This window comes from Ambystoma mexicanum, chromosome 3p, assembly GCF_040938575.1.
Source record: "Ambystoma mexicanum isolate Mex_15411 chromosome 3p, UKY_AmexF1_1, whole genome shotgun sequence".
Taxonomy (NCBI): Eukaryota; Metazoa; Chordata; class Amphibia; order Caudata; family Ambystomatidae; genus Ambystoma; species Ambystoma mexicanum.
Genome location: NC_090925.1, coordinates 1,042,257,718 through 1,042,279,585, shown reverse-complemented (window position 1 = coordinate 1,042,279,585; position 21,868 = coordinate 1,042,257,718). Strand labels below are relative to the sequence as shown.

The following is a 21,868-nucleotide window of genomic DNA, read 5'->3' as shown; positions in this document are numbered from 1 at the left end:
TAAATCACCTGACCAGTATATAAAAGAACAGGTTGCCTTATTTTTGCAATTTGTTATATATGTATTGCAGTGAATATAAATTGGGAACAATACTGAGTGAGCAGAACTAATCGCAGGGACAAGGAGTCGACGGACTGAGAGATAGCCTGCTAATTAACTATTTGCTTCTAAGTGACATTTCCAACACTAAAATAGGGTGAGTACTTCTATGGATATTGACCTAGTAACATGGCGAGCTTATCACTGAAGAGGGATGTTAGTGGCAGAAGAAATAAGACAGAGATGGGGATGTTTCTTACTTAAGAGTTTAGTCTCTTAAATTGGTTAGTCATAAACCCACAGATGTAGTTTGCATCCTGCTTTCAGATAATATGGCATTTGGGCTGGAAGAATGAGTGGAATAGTAGGCAATAATGAATTAAGTGGAGCAAGTAGGAGATGCAGAGTTATGAGAATAACACATGGTTTACTAGGTAGCAAAACACTGGAAGGCAATATTTAATGAATGCTTTGAAAATTGGATTAAGACATGAAATGACGATTGATGGTCTCAGTCTCATAATTGATGTATAGGTGAGACAACCCAACAGGGCACTCTTTAATGAATACATTGTAATGACAAATTATTATATCTAATGATGATCGTTGTTTTCTGTTTAGCAATTTATCTAGACCAAGTAACCCATGCAGGGGTTCTTTTCGAGTAACTGTTTTAAATTTTTCTTCTGTAATTACTCATTACTGATTGATCTAATTTTTCCTTCTCTCCTCCCTCCAAGTTTTGTCTCCTCTCCTTTACTTGGGACACAACTGGACAACAATGATTTTGTGTTCGGTCATTGCCATGCATTTAATAATGGCTTTTTGTGCACTTACAATGTTTATGTTTATAAATTTGATTTATATCAAGATTAAGGTTGTTAATTTAGGATTTCTGCCTTGAAAAAGACCATGTTGGTCAAAACACGTGTTGGCAAAGTGTAGCAACCGTCAATTGTAATAATCCAGGATCTGTTCATCAAAATAGATACACAACATATAACAACAAAAATGTATAGAATAACAAATAGTGTTTCTTTCTGATGATAATGGTGTCACTATGTAACAAACAATAATATTTTGGAACAAGCGCATATATTATGGCACACATTGCTTAATTCTGCGAATTTTCTAGGCAGGCGTTAACCTACTGGTGCCAAAATCTGCAGCTGTTTCTCTCACCTCATAGATGTGAAGTACTCATTAATAAAGCTAATCACCCACAACTACCTTGTTTATACCCCTTGCACTCTTGTTAAGCACTGTAAGTTCATGCACTGGAGCGCCACTATTTTTTGTAGATTTTGCAAGCAAGGTCAGATATGTTTGATCCTTCAGTCCAGTTGACAACTTAATGAGGGCATTCATAGCTTCAAAATGGTTTTTGATCCAGCTCTGGGGAAGTGATGTCGGTCTTTTTCAGGATCCATGACTCTTTTTCAGTGTGGTCACAAGTTTAGTTGCAATATAGTAAACACAGACGTTTCATTTTTTCCACCCAAAGTGCAATTTCAGGTCTATTTTCTTCTCTTCAAAGGAATATTCATCAGGACACAGAGCCAATGCACCATCTCATAAAATCGTTCATCACCCACACATGTTCTGTCTTTCAATGTTGTCCAGTTTCTTGTAGATAGTTCTTAACTTTTAAAAAATATATATCTTGTACAAAATAAATTCACAGGTCCAGGCAAACAGGATTCATTTTCCTTCAATAAAGAATGTTCTTCATTCGACCTGATAGCAATGGGTGTGTTCATGTTTCACTCAATTGACAGGTTAGACACATTTTTCTTTGATATCACGTCGGCAAAAAAGTCCTGGTATGTTTTATAATTTCCATCTCAATGCAAGTAAAAAGGACCAAGAAGTATAGGTATCCCCCTGTACAGCTGTAGAATTCTTGTAGGCTCTTAATGTAACAAACCAAACAACAAGGATAAAGGTTCCAATAATCGCTGAGGCAAATACAGCATGTTCTCAAAAATATCTTTGGATCTTCTATTTGTTGTTCTGAATTGAGAATCATGTTTGGAGGATTGCCTTTCTCATAATGACCCGCTTTACACATTTCTTTTCATAAAACACGCTGAGGGTCAACATCATCTTCAATATTTTGTTGTTTAGTTCCTTGTGAAGGATTTGTTTTGTAAATTGCATGCTTGTTTTTTATTCTAGGGAACAAAGCTTGTTTTCTTGTAGAACTAAGTTGTGGTTTTGTCTTGACAGAAAAAGAAACATGTATCCCAGAAAACACAGCCATGTCTTTCACAAACATGGACCAACAACTGTGGACCTAAGAATTACCTCATTAAGTTGATGACTGGATGGAAGGCTCAAAATCTACCTGACACTGGTCCTCACTACAAATTGGACGGTGTGGTAAAACTGTGGCTCCAATTCTGATACCTCGCCATTACAGCACCGCTCAACTACGCCTTTGTCAGAGAGGAGGCAGAATCATCTCCAGCTAAGACCTGGGAGTATGTCTGCCACCTTTCCCCTCAAAAATGGCAAAATTGTCAAAATGACTGTTGGCAGAATTGTTGCCATCTGTAATTCCACAGAAATCCCCATGAAGTCGTGTGGGGACTAACAGTGCCTACCACCACTCTAATCTAGCGGTAACTTTGCTGGACCAAGAGGTGGCCATGGTAATTCTGTTTGGTGGTATGTCAGTGGATTTACCACCAAAATACAATCAAACTTGTAATGAGGCCCATTGTTTGAAAACTACAAACAAAATCAGAATTATAGTACTTGTATATACAATGATCGACTAATGAGCAAGGCAGTTATGCCATGTCAAAGAGGTCAAGCATGATGATTGCCAGGTGGGTGAGGGAGGGGGAGAGAGAGAGAGAGAGAGACTACCCTCTCAGAGCGAGTGGCTAAAAAGTAAAAGAACTATATCAAATGGGACAGATTGCACACTGGACACATGATCACCCAAGAAATATATAAGAGGAATGTCAATATTTGTGGACAAAAGAGAATGAGATGGACCAGAAATGATTGACAGGAAGTATGACTAAACATATTCAAGAGATGGTAAGACAATTTCGTTGTAGAACCCTAATTGTATATTTTTTTAACAACACACTTAATACTGGGGCCATTTTTAAGCGCAGTACCAGGATTCAAACCTCTGTTGCTCTGCATTGTCTTGCTTCCAAGACAAACACACTGGGCCTCATTACACGGAAGGCGGTGATCCAGGGTGCTATTAGCACCCTGGACCATGCCGGTAAATTACCGGCACCGCCTTGGCGGAAAGGGGATTTACCGCCCCATTCCAAGGTTGGTGGGGCGGTAAATCCCCCTTCCGCCATTGCCCTTCCCCATTCCCATTTCTGCCCCATAGGGCTTTATGGGAATGGGGAAGGCGCTAATTACGGCATCGCAATTTTGCGGTGCCGTAATTAGCTCCGAGGTCCCTTAGCGGGTTGGTTTTTAACGCCTGCAAAAAGCAGGCGTTAAAGCACCAACCCGCTAAGGGACCTCGTAGTAAGGCGGTAATGGTTAACGGTCACCGTTACCATTAACGGTGGCCGTTAACCATTACCGCCTTCCGTGTAATGAGGCCCACTGTCCCTGAACTATGGGTCACAGAAATCCATGACCGTTGTCGAAAATGGGGTGCACGTAGGAAGAGGGGCTTTGTTGAGGGGAAAATCGAAAAGAAATTGCTGAGAGTTATGTTGAACAGTCCCTGTCTAATGGAAAAGGGAAAAACGTAGGGGGTTGCGGGGGAGTCGTTACTAGAAGTTGAGGGCAAATTGAGAGGGAGGCGTCAAGTTTGGCTACATTGGTTGTATGGTTCAGATGTCTGGAATATGTGTTTGCTATATACAATTCAGTACAGTTCAAGTAAAGAGAAAAAAAGAGATTCAAGCATGCCCTTGTGTTGCAAGCAGTTTCAAATGGAAAAAAACGAAAAAGAAATAAGCCTGGGGCTTGGCTATTATTCCATAGATGAAGCAAGGTCCATTGTCTGGAGAGAGTGCATGTTGGTTAGATGGCAAATGTTTTTTCTAGAAAATAGTATTATTTTGTGAAACTTGCCGAGTCATGGATTGAGACAACCATTTCGTGGTTAACAAAAGCGGATCGAACCATGAGCTTGCATCTCATCTCTTCATTCAATATTTTTAGTGTATGCTGATTTGCCAATATCCGTAGTCTGTGCTCTTTAGCCATGTTGTTTCCTTAACTTTCTGTACTTTGTGATACTTAGTGATGGTTCGTCATAACTCACATTTCTTTAGGTTAGTAATGGTTTGTCAGTGGTAGTTTATGGTAATTAGTAAGGTTGTTTCTGTTAGCTTGTGCTTCTCTCTGAAGGTGTGCATTCGTTTTAAGTTGTCTGCGGACGTTTGAGTTAATTAGCAGGGCTGTTTCTATTTCTGTTTGTGGTTCCTTGTGATAATTACTAGGGTGGCGTGTAGTAGTTTGCAGACGTTTGTCATAATAGGTCGTGTTGATTATGTTAGTCTGTGGGAGTTTGTGTTACTACTTTTTTCTTTTTGTTGTTTGCATAGTATGTGGTAATTAGTAGGACTGAGCCCCACTGCTGTTTTGCCAGTTCTTTTAAATAAAAAAGTTTAAACATGTCTAGGAATACTTAATGAAGTAGGTCTGGGTCTTCACCAACATCAGGGCTCCCAAGTTGGAGACAAAGACATTCACAGAGGATGTTTATGAACTTGACCTTTAATCAAGTGATTATCAACACAGTGGGGTGTATATGCTCGAAGCAATATACAGACTTACTAGCAGTGCACGTTTTCAGTCTAACTCTCTAATGGTTGTTTTAGTAATGCTGTGGTAAACTATAGAGCGCAGGCCTCTTTGCAGCGTCCATATTGTTTCCATGGTGTTGATAATGCCTAACAAACCAAGCATTTTTAAGAAAAGACTAAATAAGGGTAGCATGCATCCTATTGCGATTTCACCCTTATGTTCTGCAAGCACACTTTTAATAATACTATCTCTACAATATAATGTCCTTCCAAGGAATACTGTCCTTGCTTCTTTTCTTGACACATTGGCCGACTGTCTGCTAGCTCATGGCAGTTCTGTACAAATAGTAGCCATTTTGAATCATGCTTTGCCGAAATTGCTGTTTTGGTCAGCAGAACCCTAGATGATAGAAGATTGCAAAGTTTGAAGATGATTTCATGCATTTCTTTTTTATTTTACAAATCTTTGATCGGTTTTAGCCAAACTCAACGTTCTACTTACCGGACACAATAATAAAGAGTTATGTTAAGAAACCAAAGGAGATAAGCCATGATGAGCAAGATGGAGGGATCCGGGTATAATCCAGAACAGAAGCAGCAAGCAAGCTATTTTTGAAACATGTCTCTGGAGTCTGAGGTAGCAATCGCCAGAGTGTGCCAATTACTCATCACATAGATATGCATGATCATTTTTTTGTTTGTTGCATCAACACAGTTTTGAAAAGGATACCACACATGTTCCATAATTTAACAGAGCCGTAGTATTGTATAATTTATAAAAATGTAGATCACAATATTTCATTCCAGATGCATCATGTATACTTCCACAGGGTTGGCAAACCAGAACAGGTAGAGTGAACGGAGAAATTGTATTTTTTACAGAGAAGGTGTTTGCAAAGGATTGTACATTGTAGATGTTTACCGAGTGCACTGGGTTGTACTAGTGGGCCGTGTGTTGACACCAATCCATACGTTGCCGAATGACTCAGTTAGTTTCTTCTTCACTCTTTTGCTTAGTAGCACATACAGAATGGGGTTCAGGCAGCTGTGGAAGGAAGCTATACTGGAAACCAGGGGTAAAACGGTGTCGATGCTGTACAGCAAGTGAAAGTCCATGTTACGGATTGCTTTCAAAAACAACGTCTCCACCACTGCAAGTGGAGTCCAGGAACAGAAAAAGAGGGCTACCATTGCTACAATGAGCTTGTACAGCTTGGGAGACACCTTAGATTTGCTACGCTTGGCCTGAAAGGCTATGATGATGTTGGCTAATATGATGATGACTAGTGGAATGAGAAAGCCACCGATTAGCAGCGGGGTGATAAGAAGATAGGCGTCTGATACCATTGTATTCCAGTGGTCAAGTTGGACCTTATCAATGCAGGTCTCAAAGAATTGACTGAAATTGTGTTGGCATTCTTCACGATGAAGTGGAAAGTCTTTTGGTACATACGTCATATTTCCATATTTTAAAAGTAGCCAAATCTCTTGAATATATGACTGTTTGTTAGTGCGAGGAATGTAGGTTTTCTCACAAGCAGAGGAATTTATGAAGATTTTGCTGGCATCAAATTGGTTGCTTCTGTAGAAACCCAGGGAACAATATCTTTTGTTATGAATGGTCTGCACATGAGAAAATACAAATCCAGGAATGCTAATTGTTATAGTGAAGAGCCAAAGCATCAAACAGACCCAATGGACCAAGTTGTGGGACACAAAATGGCGGTGCCAGAGTGGTTGTGCCACACTGAGACAACGGTCAATGCTGAGGGCAGTGAGGATGAAGATGCTGGCGTACATGTTCAGGTTCGAAAGAAAATGGTAAACCTTGCAGAAGAACTCCTCAAAATACCATTGGTCCTTAAACAATGCGATGGCACTCATCGGCAAACAGATCAGGAAGATCAAGTCTGCCACTGCCAGGTTCAAGAACCACGTCATGGTTTTCACTTTTTTCATCTTAAAACCAGACACCAAAATGACAAGAGAGTTTCCCACAAGACCCAGGATACATGTGATCACTGCAATGACAAGACTGGCGTAACGCAATCCCTCAAAGGTTCTGGTCAGCTGGGTCTTGTCACCATCATCAAAAGTGAAGTAATCCAGATCCCACAGGAAATGACAAACTTGCTCTGGTTTCATATTGCTCTTTAAGCGTGCGACCTCAAAGAAAGAAAAACATTAGTTACACACTCACACTTCACTAACTCAAATAGCATGCACATATTGATAGAAGCGTAGAAAATCTCTCAACTGAACCTATTCACTAATGTTCTTCAGAGAATAGCAGCTGCAAAGCTTATTCTTTTAGCAGATGCAGACAATGCTTCTTGGCATCCCCCCGCCCCACCTCCACCCCCACACATTTGCAATTTATAAGGCCAATATGGGGTGTAGCCCTGCTGCCGAGATATACCTAGAACTGGTTAGAACCAGCCAATGATGTCAAACATCGCTCAGACCTCTGGTTTACAGTTAATGGGTCAGCAGCATCCTCTCCCTTAGTCTCAGTGAAGGACAAATATTGCTCCAGAAAAGTGGATAAGAAAAAGTGAAGCATGTAAACACGACAACCACAGCTACTAGAAGTGTACCATCATGTTATTAGGCAAGACTGTATAGTGCCTATTGAAACCTTTATTTCCAACTGGAAAATAGTAGGGCAGCATTACGTACACTTTAGAAAAAAATTCCCAGTTGAAGAAAATGTGTTCTTTCAATGAATTGTTTACACTGGGCAAAGGACTGGAAATAGGAAAGCATTGCCCTGGGAAATAAAATGCATGGAAAGAATATGCTTTTGCACTAGGACAATTATTGACCTAGTGCTAATTGCACTTGCAACAGTGCATGGTATTTCACATCCGTGCATGGCGCACGTGGGCACAAACGTCATCAAACGGCTAGCGCTTTGCGGACAGCAAAAGCGCACATAGCGCAGCGCACACAAGAAAAGTGGGCGGAACAGTGGGCGTAACACGTGGAATGGGGAACAACGCGTGAAAAAGAAGGCGTAACTGGGGAAGTACTGAAGGGAACTACACGGAACGCCCACACGCACGCGAACAACCCATATTCATGGATTTGAATACAGGAAACCCGCGCACGGCAAAAGACGCACACAGGCGTCAACACGTCGGCCACACGAAGGCAGACGGAAGCCTCCTCGCGCACAGCATAAAAGTGCGTGCAAACAACAAACACGTATATACAGCTCCGATGAATGCCCATTTGTCGCAGCACTGATCGTGGGACACCGCAGGAGGAGGAGAATAGCCAGGGCACGCATTTTTTCACCACAGACAAGCCTTTTTGGGATGCCTGACGACCAGGTCTATGGCAGGTATAGGTTTTCACCCCATATCATCCTAGACCAGGTCAGGAAGTGGGAAGATTACCTAACATCCCCGACCCTCTGCTCCCAAGCATTGAGCCCCTTGGAGAAGGTGCTCAATGTCCTGCATTTTTTGGCCACTGGGTCTTTTCAGCAGACTACTGCCATAGTGGGTGGGGTTTCATAGGCCACGCAGTCACGCTGCCTACACCAGGTATTGGAAATCATGACAGCGCGTCCCTCAGTCCGCAGGCACACATACATGCCCAGAACACCCACAGAAAGGCAGGCCATTGTCCAGGACTTTTACAGGGTGGCACACTTCCCCAAAGTTCACAGTGCCATAGATTGCACCCATGTGGCCCTACGTCCACCTAGGGCCACTGAGCCCATCTACCAAAACCGCAAGCACTGGCATTCCATCAACGGACAGGTGGTATGCGATGCAAAGGGAATCATCACCTCTGTCTATGCAAACTACCCTGGCTCGACCCATGACAGTTTCATATACAGAATGTCCGCCCTGAGCCAGGCCCTGGAAGCTGGGCAGCATGGCGACACATGGCTCCTAGGTGAGTACAAATACCCGTGCACATGCATGCAGTCACACACACACACAAATACACAAACCCCAATAATCACCACCATTATCACCTCTCCAAGGGACAGTGCCTACCCTCTGAGCAACCACATGATGAAGCCAATCCGGAACCCCACCACACCACCCCAGGTAAGATACAACGCGGCCCATATTGCAACCAGGGCCATAGTGGAGCGCACATTCGGAGTGCTCAAGTCATGCTTCCGCTCCCTTGACCGCTCTGGCGGGCAGCTACTCTTTGCACCCCAGTAGTGTGCAGGATCATTGTGGCAGCATGTGTCCTGCACAATGTTGCAACACGCAGGGCGTACTGGTGGACATGGTGGTGCCCCCACATCCCCAACCACAGGCACAGGCGCTGCCCATGGGAGGGGATAGGGCACGTGGCGAGGAAGCCCGGTCCCAGCTTGTGGCCAGATTTTTCACCTAAACTCCCAACCCTGCGGAGTGCACACAGGCCTGGCACATACCAGGAGACAATCGATGATGACAAAGAGACAGTCAACTGTCACAACCTTACCACCCTGAGATTGTTGCCATGGAATTGCCACGTTGTGAGCATCCCTAGCTACTTAAACACAAGCAATCCTGTGTGACCAAAAGGCACACATGCAAGGTGTGAATCACACAGACCTGCAAAACAGGCCATGACTATCACTGGTATGTCACTCAAACACTCCCAAACCACAACATGACATGGCAAGCAATAGCCATACACCAACACATTACCAATAAGGTACACATTGCCATGTGAAAAATGTAAATGGGTATCAGATAATGATGCCTGACATGGAATCAGATGAAATGACTGACCAACAACCGCCCACCCAAAATAAGTCATACCCAAATGCATTCCAAAAGTCGTATTTGAAACATAACAATGTATGCCTGTCCACATGCACAATGTGCATTACATAATCAACACTGCAGCTACTGTGTGTCATGTCCACCTCCTGCAACACACTGCTCAGCGCACAGCACAGTGAACAGCCATTGTGTGTGATGCACACCCTGAGCATCACATCTAAGCGACAAACTACATAAAATAACAAAATTAGGCATGTACAGCATCCACAAATGGTCATAGAACATTCGCTGCAGGGACACAGTGGGCACCAGAAGGCAAACAGAGTGTACACGTGGACATGTAAGGGTGGTTGTACATGTAGTGGATCATAGTGCGAGTGTGTGGGTCAGTAGGGACATGAACTCAACATATGCATGTGAAATCAAGTGACCATCACTGTCCTTTACACATCACATGTGAACATTCACCATGTGTATAGCCCAGCATGTCAAACCACAACTATCCCCTCACACCTGAAAGGTAAACACAACACATGAAGAGGCATTGATGAGCCGAATACATAATGTACATAGTAAAGCACAATTACAATGTTAGGGTGCCCATCACACTGCAGGGCAAGGCAACTTTCAACAACAAAACACCCCCCCTCCCTCACAAATCACCACAACCCACTGAACAACTGCATCTGGGTTATTCATCCAACATCCTTGAATTCCACCTGGCCACAGGATCACCCTCCCCCTTTGTCACCATCTCCCACCTTGTGTGTAAAAAGTTGCCAGCACCCTCAGAGTCCACCTAGATTTGCAAAAGCACAAAATCCAAGCGAACTAAAAGCAGGACAACACAGAAGCCAAGCAAATATCCTGCAGGCAGTTAAACAAACCAGAACAACCTCCAGTAGATGACTGCAAGAAGCAGTACGCCACAAAGGCCAAGTACTACCACAATGATGTTAACAACCAAGGTAGCACAGTAAAACAATGTCACAACACGATCTGAACCATGTGTGGTACATAACATAGAATGATGCAACACAAATGGATGTCTACTGTCACAGCTCCCGTGTACAGGCGCAGGAGTGGCACAAAACAACCACCCCCACCGTGGTCTGGGTGCCTGCAAGGTCTAACTCACACAGGCCTCTGAGACCCTGGTGGGGAAGGAGGGTCATGGATATGCAGTTGGCACAGGCATTGGGATACTGGATAACCGGAATGAGGGGCAGGAGAGGGGAGTAGGATTGACACAGGAAAGTAGGGAATGCACCAAAATGTAGTACACACATTAACACATACAAAAATAGACCAGACTTGTTCACATGCACATAGCAGCAAATTACTCAAATGGAAGTCAAAGAGAAACGTATCTCTGGGGTGAGGGCTGGCCTCCTGCCTGCGCACTCTCCGGTCCAGTAACAGGAGCAGTTCAATGCTGCAAAGAGAGCCACAGTTAATAATATGAGTGTGCCCAAAACACACAAACACACCACCACATGTGCCCCAAAGTAACAAAATACTCTACAAACAGACAATCTTGTTTGGATGCTTCATACCCATACGTAACATTACCCCTGTGATGGTTCATACACAGTCAATGCATTAAGTCAGGCACCGGTGGGTGGGTGGCAAATGGAACACCAATGTGTCACGATTCACACAACATGCAATGTTCCCTGGGTAAGCAGACAGATGCATATAGCAAGGTCTGACTTCAGAACAAGTCCTGTACCACCATGACCAAAATAAAGTAGCCAGTGCATGTATCAAATTCTACTTGGAAATGAAATGCACTGCACCCGAGTCTGTCCCTTGCTGTCTGTCCCTGTGAGCTGCTTCATTCCATGTCTTGCAACGCTACATGGCTAATACAAGTGCCTCAATGGACCATGGTGGAACGGAGGGTATGTGCCACTGCCCATGCAGGTGCCCCAGACAACTTTCCCATCAACTAGCCATCAGTCCACCAACACATCTGAGCTGTATTGTGTGCTTCAACACCAATATTTGTCCAAGCTCACCATCAGTGCTGCTACTAAGCATGCATGTTCAACTGGCCAGGAGGAAGGTTTGCTGTGTTGGGACCCCCCTGTGCTGCTCAACTTGCCTGGAGTCCCTTGAAACATGTCATCGTTTATTGGATGTATGATCGCAATCCCTGTGCCTCTGCTTGCGCACACATGCACATGTCGGCACCACCAAACGTGCCCAGATTCCAGACGTCCAATGGCCCATGTCTGCTGGCAAAGGTGGTCTTGAGGCTCATCCCCCTGAAGAAAGTCCATGAAACACATGATTAATGCTTAATATTCATCTGTGTGTGTCTCTTCAGGCATTACATGAGTGGACCATGTCAGAGACGTCCATCAGAAACCACACCATTACTCCGTCTTTCACAGCAACAGTGTGGAACACACTATCTAGAGCATGATTTTCAACAAGCACATGTTCATTAAAGATAAGAAACATACTGCACAATGCATAGCAATGAATGTACACATGAATCATTAAACACCCCATCTAGCAAAAGAAGAACAGTGGTCAATTATACCCCAATCATCCCCACTAGGGGTGTTAACACAAGTTCCACAGGAGCAGACATGCCACAGATGTGACAGTCCATTGCCCTTGTGTAATAGGCTGTTACACCGAACCATCCTTGCGAGCCCATGGATAAGGGAAGCAGGAGTGGCATATGTGAGTCAAGGACCCCAAGCAGCAAACACATACACAAGACAAGCTTGAAGGGCCCAGCTGGAACAGACAGTGGATGCTTTCAAAAGCCACAAAGCACCACACTGTCACATGAAAGCACAATAGACTAGCAATTTAAACTATGTTAACTAAATACACTAACTATGAAAAACCTACTTTACCTATTTAAACTAACTATCAAACAGAAACTTAACTAACTAAACTAAAAGAAAAATCAAAAATTGCCACATATGACCCGGGGGGGGGGGCACCCAGGAGGGGGGAGGTACAGGGTGCTGCTCAGCACCCACATGCGATGATGCTGAGGAAAAAAAAAAACTCAATGGGCTCAACGCCTGCACAGCCCGACCTATGTGGGAGATAGATTGTCGCCCGAGTCTGGCTCTTCCTGGAAAGGAGGACGTGGCACAGGAGCATGATCACGCCTAGCTGCAGCTTGCCCCTTGTCGGCAGCAGGTCTGCCAGACGGGTGAGCCTGGTTCTGTGTGGCGATGACATGTAGGTATGCATGCAGTACCTCCAGTGATACACGTGCTTCCTCTTGCAAGGTAGCACATGTAGCACAGAGTTCCTCCTGCAAGGCCTGGCTGGACAACCGCTGCACCTCCCGGCAAGCATGTGGCTCAGCCGAGATGGTACGCTCAAGCTGTGCAAACCTCTCCTCTGCCCGCTCCCTCTGGGACATCAGAAGGACACCCAGAGTGGATCTGAGGGAAGCATGCTCCTCCCTCAGAGCCTTCATGTGTGCCTCTGCGTGAGCAGCAATTGCTTGACGCAGAGATGACATTTCAGCCTGGCGTGCCCTGTCTGGGGCAGCCATGCCCAGCCTGAGCGAGCGGGCCGTGGACCGTGCCGCCTGCTGCTGGAGAAGCCCCTGCCTAGTAGGGGGGAGTACAGATTGGGCCACACGCTCCATGCTCTCAGCGATGTTCTCCATTGCTGTCCCCTGCCGTTCAGAATTGGCAGTCATGTGTTGCTCCCACTCAGTATACTGTGGTTGCGCGTGGCGACCGCATTGCTGGGCTTGACCCCTGCGGGATCCAAGGACCGTGTGTCATTGTTGTGTTGGCACCGCCCGCGGCTGCACGACTACATGCCCCCGTCAACGTGATGTCCCAGGCACATCAGTGACTGGTGTGGAGGGTGACCTTGCGACCCAATCCACCACGTGCAGAGGTTCCAAGACTGTCTGACCCCTCAGTGCAGGTGTCACGGACAGAGGAGTGTCCACATCAGAATCCCTCACCCCTGACATATGGACCTGATGCTCATCCAACTCGACATGGTCGTCAGAGTGTTCTTCAGGGCTGGACTCATAGGCAGCCAGAGACAAGATGGACTGTAGCACTTGGGGGTTTTCGTGGCCTACCACCCCACTACCCCCACTTGTGCTGGGTTGATGTAGTGATAACAACCCTGTGCCTGACATGACAACACCATCCTCCAGCTTCATTGCATCCTCATCTGAAAAATAGAGAGAAAAAAAGGTCACTACACATGTTAGAAGCACACAACACACACACACACACCGACAACAAACACATCAAGCAGACATGTGACACACAAAATAGAACCTGGCATGCATGCTGGCTCAACTTGGAATTGCTTCTGTGATCAGACCTGTTAAAAGGTGGCGGTCTGCATTGAAGTGGGTCTATGCAGTGCAGCAAATATGTATGTTACTCACTACATGCATGTATAAGGACTCCATGGTGTGTGTCAGAAAATGTGAAGGCAGTGCAAGGTCAACTTCAGGCGTCACGTGCAATGTGCATTCAATGGGTAGCATATCTACAAGCAAAGCACCCCTCCACCCAAGTGCAAAAGCAGGGATGCCTAGCATGGTATCAAAAGGCTGACCATAGACCTGTGTACTGACAGACAGTGTTGACTAGCATCAACAGCTTCATGTGAGTCAAGTGACAACACTGGGAATGATGATGGGACAGTAAGCCATTAAACAGGCTGAGATTGTCAGACCCTAAACATGTGTGCAATGCAGTACTGAGCCACAGTTTGGGTCATCATGGACTTATGTAACAGTGATCATCCAGTCATGGACAAATATGGGCATGAGTGGAATACACATGGAGCATGAATGGGCACTCATGTCCCTGTGGGGTATCTGACCTCTGCACAGTCCAAGTGAGACACCCTGCATCAAGTACTAAGGATGTACTACAATGGATATGTCTGGCAGATTGGCCGCTGGATGTTAGAATGTACACAGGAGGCATGACCAGGGATGTAACCAACGGCAATATTGTAGCAGACCAGTGCTAAGATGGAATTGGGGTGCAGTGCAGGGGGTTGAGGGGCAAGGGAGTATGCCTACATTGGCAACCCCCTTGCAGGCAGATGACACATGCACGCCAGTCATGCTATGCATAGTTCCTGGGCTGAGAGGAAGCTCACCCCACGCTACATGCAGAAGTGCCAGTGAGCTGAAACATGGACCGGAGGGGCATACTGGTAACCAGCATGTGACTACGGTGCAAAAGTGGTGATGTGGACAGTCCCCGTCTTCTCCACATGTCCACCATCCAGCAGAGTAGACATGCATCAGGGAAGCATTGCATTACTCACACATCATAACCATGTACACGTGACATGTAGTGGCAGTCATGCACAACACATCACACAAGTAAAACACACACGTCCTCGACAAACACGCATCAACACTCACCGGACTGGGCATCAAAGTCCGGCATCTCGCCCACTCCTTCGACTAATTCAGATGGTATGAACTACGCAACGAGTGACTCATGCGGAGTGAGGTCTTCCTCCCCCGGTGCAGGCACACCGCCAGTCACCAGAGTCAAGTTGTAATTTGAGGCACGCTTAGCCTTAGCGCTGCGTTTGAGGTCATGCCAACACTTTTTGTACTCTTGCGCCGTGCGCACCTCATGGCCGAATGCCCTCACATGTTCTGCAACTTGCTTCCAGTGGGTATCACGGTGGGCAGCCGTAGTCTGACAATTAGCACCCACTAGCATGTCACGGCTGTGTTTCCGCACATAACCCACGATGAAGTCCAGTTCCTGGTTGCAGAAAGGCTTGTTCCTCGATTCCTCGATGTGCAGGAGGTTGTGGCTGTGTGTGGGGTCCCAGCCTGTGCTGCAGGTGCAACCTTCCTCCTCTTAGATTGTGGCGCAGACCCTGGCTGGCTGATGCCGCCCTGATCAGTATGGCCAGTGGGACTGGTGGATTGAGCCAATGGAGTGGCAGGTGGAGGGACGACCAAAGGGCTGACTTGTGTCAGTGGCAGCTGGGTGCCCTCTAATGGACCCTGCGCATCAACATCCGCTGTGGCAGGGTCATTGACCGCAACTGTCCTGGTTGGCAGACTCACAACCGGGGTGTTGTTGGCTGCATCTGCCCCTGCACTTGCCAACACCCGGCTGTTCGGGGCAGCAGATGACATTACTGCCCCAGGGACACGTGTCTTGGTGAGGGCAGCCCGCGTGCCCCTACGGTTTCCCTCCGGTCCTGTTGGAAATCTTCCAAGGGCTCTTCAATTGCCAACACAGCCTGCGCTGGCAGACCCTGAGCCTGGGTGGTGGTGTCCACAGCTGCACCTGCAGCTACCACTACCCTTGGGCCTGTGGCAGTCAATGAAACGGACTGCTGGGTCACACGGGCGCCAGTCCCAGATGCAGAAGCTGCATCTCCCGGAACCACAGGGGGTGGTGGCATGACTGCACCGACACATGGCACAACATCGTGCTCAAGTGGCGCACCCCTGCGTCTTCCCCCTCTGCGGCCACCCTGGCCACCGTGGAGTCCCCCAACTCACTGGTCACCCTGGCCACGTCCCTGACCACGCCCACCACGAGGAGCGTGCCCAGCTGAGGCGCCCCTCACCTTTGGTGGCCTCCCAACCATGGCACAGATGGAGTAGTGCCGGCACAGATGGAGTAGTGCCAATGGGAGTTGTACACCACAATTGACCTGGGAAATTGGGGTGAAGGGGGTGGGATACAAGATGTTAACAGCCCCCCTGCACCTGCAAGGCTGTATGTGACCCCGGTGATGTAGTGACAGGTCACGCTACGCTCAGGAACCCCAAAACTGCATTAAAACCGTGCACACAACCCTGCAGCCTACGTGCGTGGAATCAACCTCCCGCAGTACGCGGTGGCACCCAGTAACACAAAAACACGTGGGACACGCAGGTTACTATGACCTCGAAAACGGGTGCGATACACGGGGCACCCGCAGAGGGAAAAATAGTGTGCCCGACTCACCGTCTGACTAGCGTGATAATGAAAAACACGCGTAGCCAATATCCCCGCCAAAAGAAGAGATACGTCCTTGATCGTTGTGAAGATGTGTTGGGGTGCGAAACAACACGAAGTAGCTACACACGTCGGTCTCCACGAAATGCATGTTCAGCGAACTGCTGGCCCGGCTCCCCTTTAACCCGTGCTGAGGGAAACACCCACGCACGTCACGTCACTTACACGCGTAGGCCATTTCCTCGGATTACACGCATTCACACACGGACGTGCAGTTTTTTCACGCGTGCTGAACCACTATGCCCACGTCACTAGGGAAACACCCGCGCGCGTAATGTCAGAGAAGCGCTTATGCGCTAAGGGCCTTTGGTCCAATGAAAATGCATTCGTGTGCTGACGCGCTTATGCGCTAAGGGCCTTTCCTCCAATTACACGCTGACGTGCAATTTTTTCACATGCCAAATCACTCTGTATCAAGCTGACCACGCAAAAACACATGGAAGACCACGCTCCTGCCCAGAAGGCCGAATTACTGCCCCCCAGAGCCCCAAGCACGCTCCCACCTGCAATCTGCTGCTGCCTGACTGCCATTTGCTGCCTGCACATCAGCCAAGGGTGCAGTTGCTGTGACCACCCCTGCTGGAACCGAAGACTCCCGACTGGGATTCCATCGCTCCACAGCCCGGCCCCAGGACCCAGTTGCCCACCCACTCCTGCCTCTGGGGTTGCCATGTCCAGCACAACACCATCTGGCAGCACTGGCAACCCCCAGCCAGAGAGGCAGAGGGCCACCAGCTTCAGTGCCAGGGAAGTTGGTGTCCTGGTGGAGCAGGTCCTGGGGCAGTATGATGCCCTTTTTGGAAGTTTGTGCGCTGACAATGAAGGACGGACCAGGATCTGAATGGACATCATGACTGCCATCAACGTGAAGGGGGTGGCAGTCCGCGACTTACATCATGTCAAGAAGCGCTGGGAGGACTTCAGGTCCAGGACCCTCAACAAGGCCCGGCACCTCGCGAAGGCAGCGGATGGCGAGGGGCACCGGGGCCAGCTGTCGGACCACCAAATGAGGGTCCTGGAACGCTTATGCCCAGCGCTCTACGTCCAGATTCTTGAGAGGCAGACCCGTCTGGAGTCGAGCGGTAAGTGTACATGCAGGGTGATTGGATGCTGTGCGTGTCGTGGTGTGCCAGTAGTGTGCAGGTTAGACATGTGTTTTTGTAGGGCCATGTAGGGATGTGTATGAACATGGGCATGAGGCTGCCACATGTGTGTCCTCTCAGGTGTGAGACACATTGATGGTGTATGTGTTGGTAAGCATGCTGGAAAAATGCAGGCGTGGGAGCACACATGTTTGAATTTCTGTGTATGTACATTGGCATGGTTGTTGCATGGATGGTGGTTCCTAATGCATGTATCTGCACTGTGTACATGTGCATGTGTGTGTATTTGACAAGTGTGCAACTGTGATGCAACATGGATGCATGTGACACTGATATGTAGAAGGCAGAATGGCAGATCTGACATGTATGGCAATCTCATCACTGCAACCGTTGGAGGAGATGTAGACATCCATGTAAGTGTGGTGGCGTGTGTGCATTTCTAATGCACTCCCTGTGTTTCATGTGCTGTCTGGCTCACCTTTGGATGCTCATGCTGTTGTATGTGTATGGATGGTGCTGGCTGTTGTGATATGGCTGTGGAATTGCTCATGTGTGTGAGTTGAAATGACATGTGTGTTGGGGATTGTGATGCTATGTCTGAAGTTTGACACTGCCACTCATGTGCAACTGTCATGTGTGTATCAGTCCATTGTACAGTGCCCTGATGCCTGTGTCCTATCTCTACCTGTCTGCAGCGTCAACTGATGAAGAGGGCGGAGAGGGTGCTGTGGAGCACAGCGGCAGGGATCGCACCGCCAGCTGGAGACGCAAGGCCCGGCTCCCCTCCCCGGTTGTCATCTCGTCAGGGAGTGAGGAGTCCGGTGCCACATCCCAGGCCGCAGCTGCCGAGGGTAGGTCCAAGAGGCAGAGGTCGGAGTTGGACTCCTCGGCAGCAGAAGGGGCAGCTGAGACCCCACAGGGTTCGACGGAGGAAGATGGCATGGAGTCATCCAGGTTGGTGGGGGGTTTGGTGGAGGAGGAGGCTGTGCAAGGACAGACATTTCACTGGTGCTAGTGGTGCAGTGCAGGGGCAGGGACAGGAGGCAGCACAGGCCACCGTGGAGGTGCCTGTGTGTAATCCTGTCCCTGATCCCGTGACTGCATCATCCTGCACCAGCAGGGATGCCTGCGTCCAGACCCGTTTTCAGGGATGGGATCCGCTTACAACAACTGGCCTTCCTCTCCCTGCAGACGTGGCTATCCGGGACCGGGTTGACCCTGTCCTGGGTGGGGAGACGTTGCATCAACGGGCCATGCGAGGTGACCTGCAGTCTTTTCATGAGGAGACTGCACGTCATCTCCAATGGCTCGTTGACCGCGTTGACCTACTGGGACAGGTCACCAGGGCCGGATTTCTCCATTTGCTGGACCTTGTTCCGACCCCTTCATCACCTGAACCCCCTATGCGCCAGTCGTCCTTCATGCCATCTTCCCACCCATGTATCACCTGGGTACCCTGTGGAGCTGCCTCTGACCCTGCGACCAGGCTGGTGGAGGACACATCCCTGCCACAGTCGGGAGTCGGACGTCCAGCAGGGGTAGCCACCTCAACAACATCACCCCAGCCAGAGGAGGATGTGCAGGCAGCAAGAGCCAGGGCACAGGCAGAGGCACAGCAGCAGCAGCAACAAGGTGGCAGCCATGAGGCCTTCAACATCGGAGAGGCAGGCATCGGCCAGAGGGCAGCAGGACCCAGGACTGGAAGTGCCTTCCGTGTGGCAGCGGTTAGGCCATGCTATAGATGCAGAGCGGCAGAGGGCAGAAGAGGCACGGCTCACAATGGTCAGGGCGGAGAACTCCATGCGTAGGGCTCTGAGGCGGGCCGAGTGCCTCCAGGCAATTCGCAGGGACCTGGAGGTCCACATGTCATCGTCCCTGCGAACCCTCGGGGCCATGGAAGAGGACCGCCTACGGGGCATCGAGCAGGAGTTTGATGATGCTCTGGCCTGGGAAATCAGGAAGTGAGCCGTCGGACTAGCCCGCTGCCATTGTAAATAGTTTTTAGAGTTAGGTTTCCTTTTCCTTTTCCTTTAATTTGTGGTCAATGGACAATGCCACACACATTTGTATATGGTTTTATTTTTATGTAGTTTCTTAGGTAGGTTTCATTTGTTTGGTTGGGCTCATAGACCCTTTGCATAGTTGGACAATGGATTGATTTGATTTATTTTTGGGATTTTGCACATGGATTCATGGATTTTTCTTTTGGAAAATGGATTGTGAATAGTTTGATCATGGACTAATTAGAATATTTTTTTTCATTATGGACATGGAGTAATGGATTTTTTTTTGGGACAATGTATTGTAAATAGTTGGACTATGGAATAATTTGTATTTTTTTTTTCATTATGAACATGAAGCAATGGATTTTTTTTTACCTTTCCTTTGGATTTGCGTTGGTGGAGGGAGGGTTTGGACTGTTTTTCTTTCAAATTTTTTTGGATTGGTTATAATTTTCATTCACTCATCTTTTGCACATGGTTTTCATTTCATGTTTGCTATTTTTGTATGATTTCATTTTATTTATTTATTTTTGTACATAATACATATTCATATTTTATTTCCATGTGTGGGATTCATTCATTGGGTTGATGCATGTGAAAATGTGTGTGTACACAATCAATGCCAACCACTGTATCTGTGTGACGGACATGTTTTGATGTACATAGTTGACTTTTGGTTTGTGTCTTGAGATAAGCATGTCAGTGTGGGGTGGATTGGGAAATCATTGCGTCTCAAGAATGGGGTGGTGTGATGTGGTCTTTTGGTGTAGAAGTGGCCCATGATTTTGCTTCTTTATTTTGTATAGGGGGGACATGAGTGGTGTCCTGCTGGCAGGTGCCCCTCACTGCTGGGGTGTGGGGATGCAGGGGGACATGAGTGGGACATGAGTAGGGGCCTGCTGGCAGGTGCTCCTCACTGCTGGGGGGTGGGGGTGCAGGGGGACATGAGTGGGGGCCTGCTGGCAGGTGCCTGTCACTGCTGGGGGGTGGGGGTGCAGGGGGACATGAGTGGGGCCTGCTGGCAGGTGCCCCTCACTGCTGGGGGGCAGGGGTGCAGGGGGACATGAGTGGGGGCATGCTGGCAGGTGCCCCTCACTGCTAGGGGGTGGGGGTGCAGGGGGACATGAGTGGGACATGAGTGGGGGCCTGCTGGCACGTGCCTCTCACTGCTGGGGGGTGGGAGTGCAGGGGGCATGAGTGGGACATGAGTGGGGCCTGCTGGTAGGTGCCCCTCACTGCTGGGGGGTGGGGGTGCAGGGGGACATGAGTGGGGGCCTGCTGGCAGGTGCCCCTCACTGCTGGGGGGTGGGGGTGCAGGGGGAACATGAGTGGGACATGAGTGGGGGCCTGCTGGCAGATGCCTGTCACTGCTGGGGGGTGGGGGTGCTGGGGGACATGAGTTGGTGATCACTAGTGGAAGGTGACATGTGTGCTGGCTGGGGGGCATGCCCAGGGGTGCAGGGTAGTCCACTGTGTTGTGGGTGTTCTGCAGGGGCCGTGGATGGGGTGGAGGGCACACCTGGGAGGACCCACACTGCCAATTCACGTGTGGGACTCCCCGTGCACCCCGCTAGATACACTTTCCCGCTCTGACAGCGAAGTCGCGTGTGAAACTTCCTGCAAACCCCAGTAATATACGTACCCCACTCGCACAGGGCCAATCGCGTGTGAAACTTCCCGCAAACCCCATTAATACACGTACCCCACTCGCACAGGGCCTATCGCGTGTGAAACCTCCTGCGAACCCCAGTAATACTCGTACCCCACTCGCACAGGGCCAATCGCATGTGAAACTTCCCGTGAACCCCAGTAATACATGTGCCACACTCGCACAGGGCCTATCGCTTGTGAAACTTCCCGCGAACCCCAGTAATACACGTACCCCACTCGCACAGGGCCAATCGCGTGTGAAACTTCCCGCAAACCCCAGTAATACACGGAGCCCACTCGCACAGGGCCTATCGCGTGTGAAACTTCCCGCAAACCCCAGTAATACAAATGCCCCACTCGCACAGGGCCAATCACGTGTGATACTTTCCGCGCACCCCAGTAATACATGTACCCCACACGCACTGGCCCTTTCGCGTGTGAAACTTCCCACGAGCCCCAGTAATACAAGTACCCCACTCGCACAGGGACAATCGCGTGTGAAACTTCCCGTGCACCCCAGTAATACACATACCCTACTCGCACAGGCCCTTTCATGTGTGAAACTTCCCACGA

General features: G+C 48.4%; 1 protein-coding gene across 1 annotated transcript in view; it reads right to left on the bottom strand.

Annotated features, from left to right (window-relative positions):
* Positions 1-4,734: 4,734 nt before the first annotated feature.
* The window catches only part of LOC138581221 (chemerin-like receptor 1), a 56,357-nt gene continuing 39,223 nt past the window's right edge, over positions 4,735-21,868 (bottom strand). Inside the window, exon 2 of the mRNA XM_069652400.1 lies at positions 4,735-6,947. Within this exon, the coding sequence (XP_069508501.1) occupies positions 5,700-6,926 (1,227 nt within the window). The 5' untranslated portion in view covers positions 6,927-6,947 and the 3' untranslated portion in view covers positions 4,735-5,699. The remainder of the gene's footprint in view (positions 6,948-21,868) is intronic.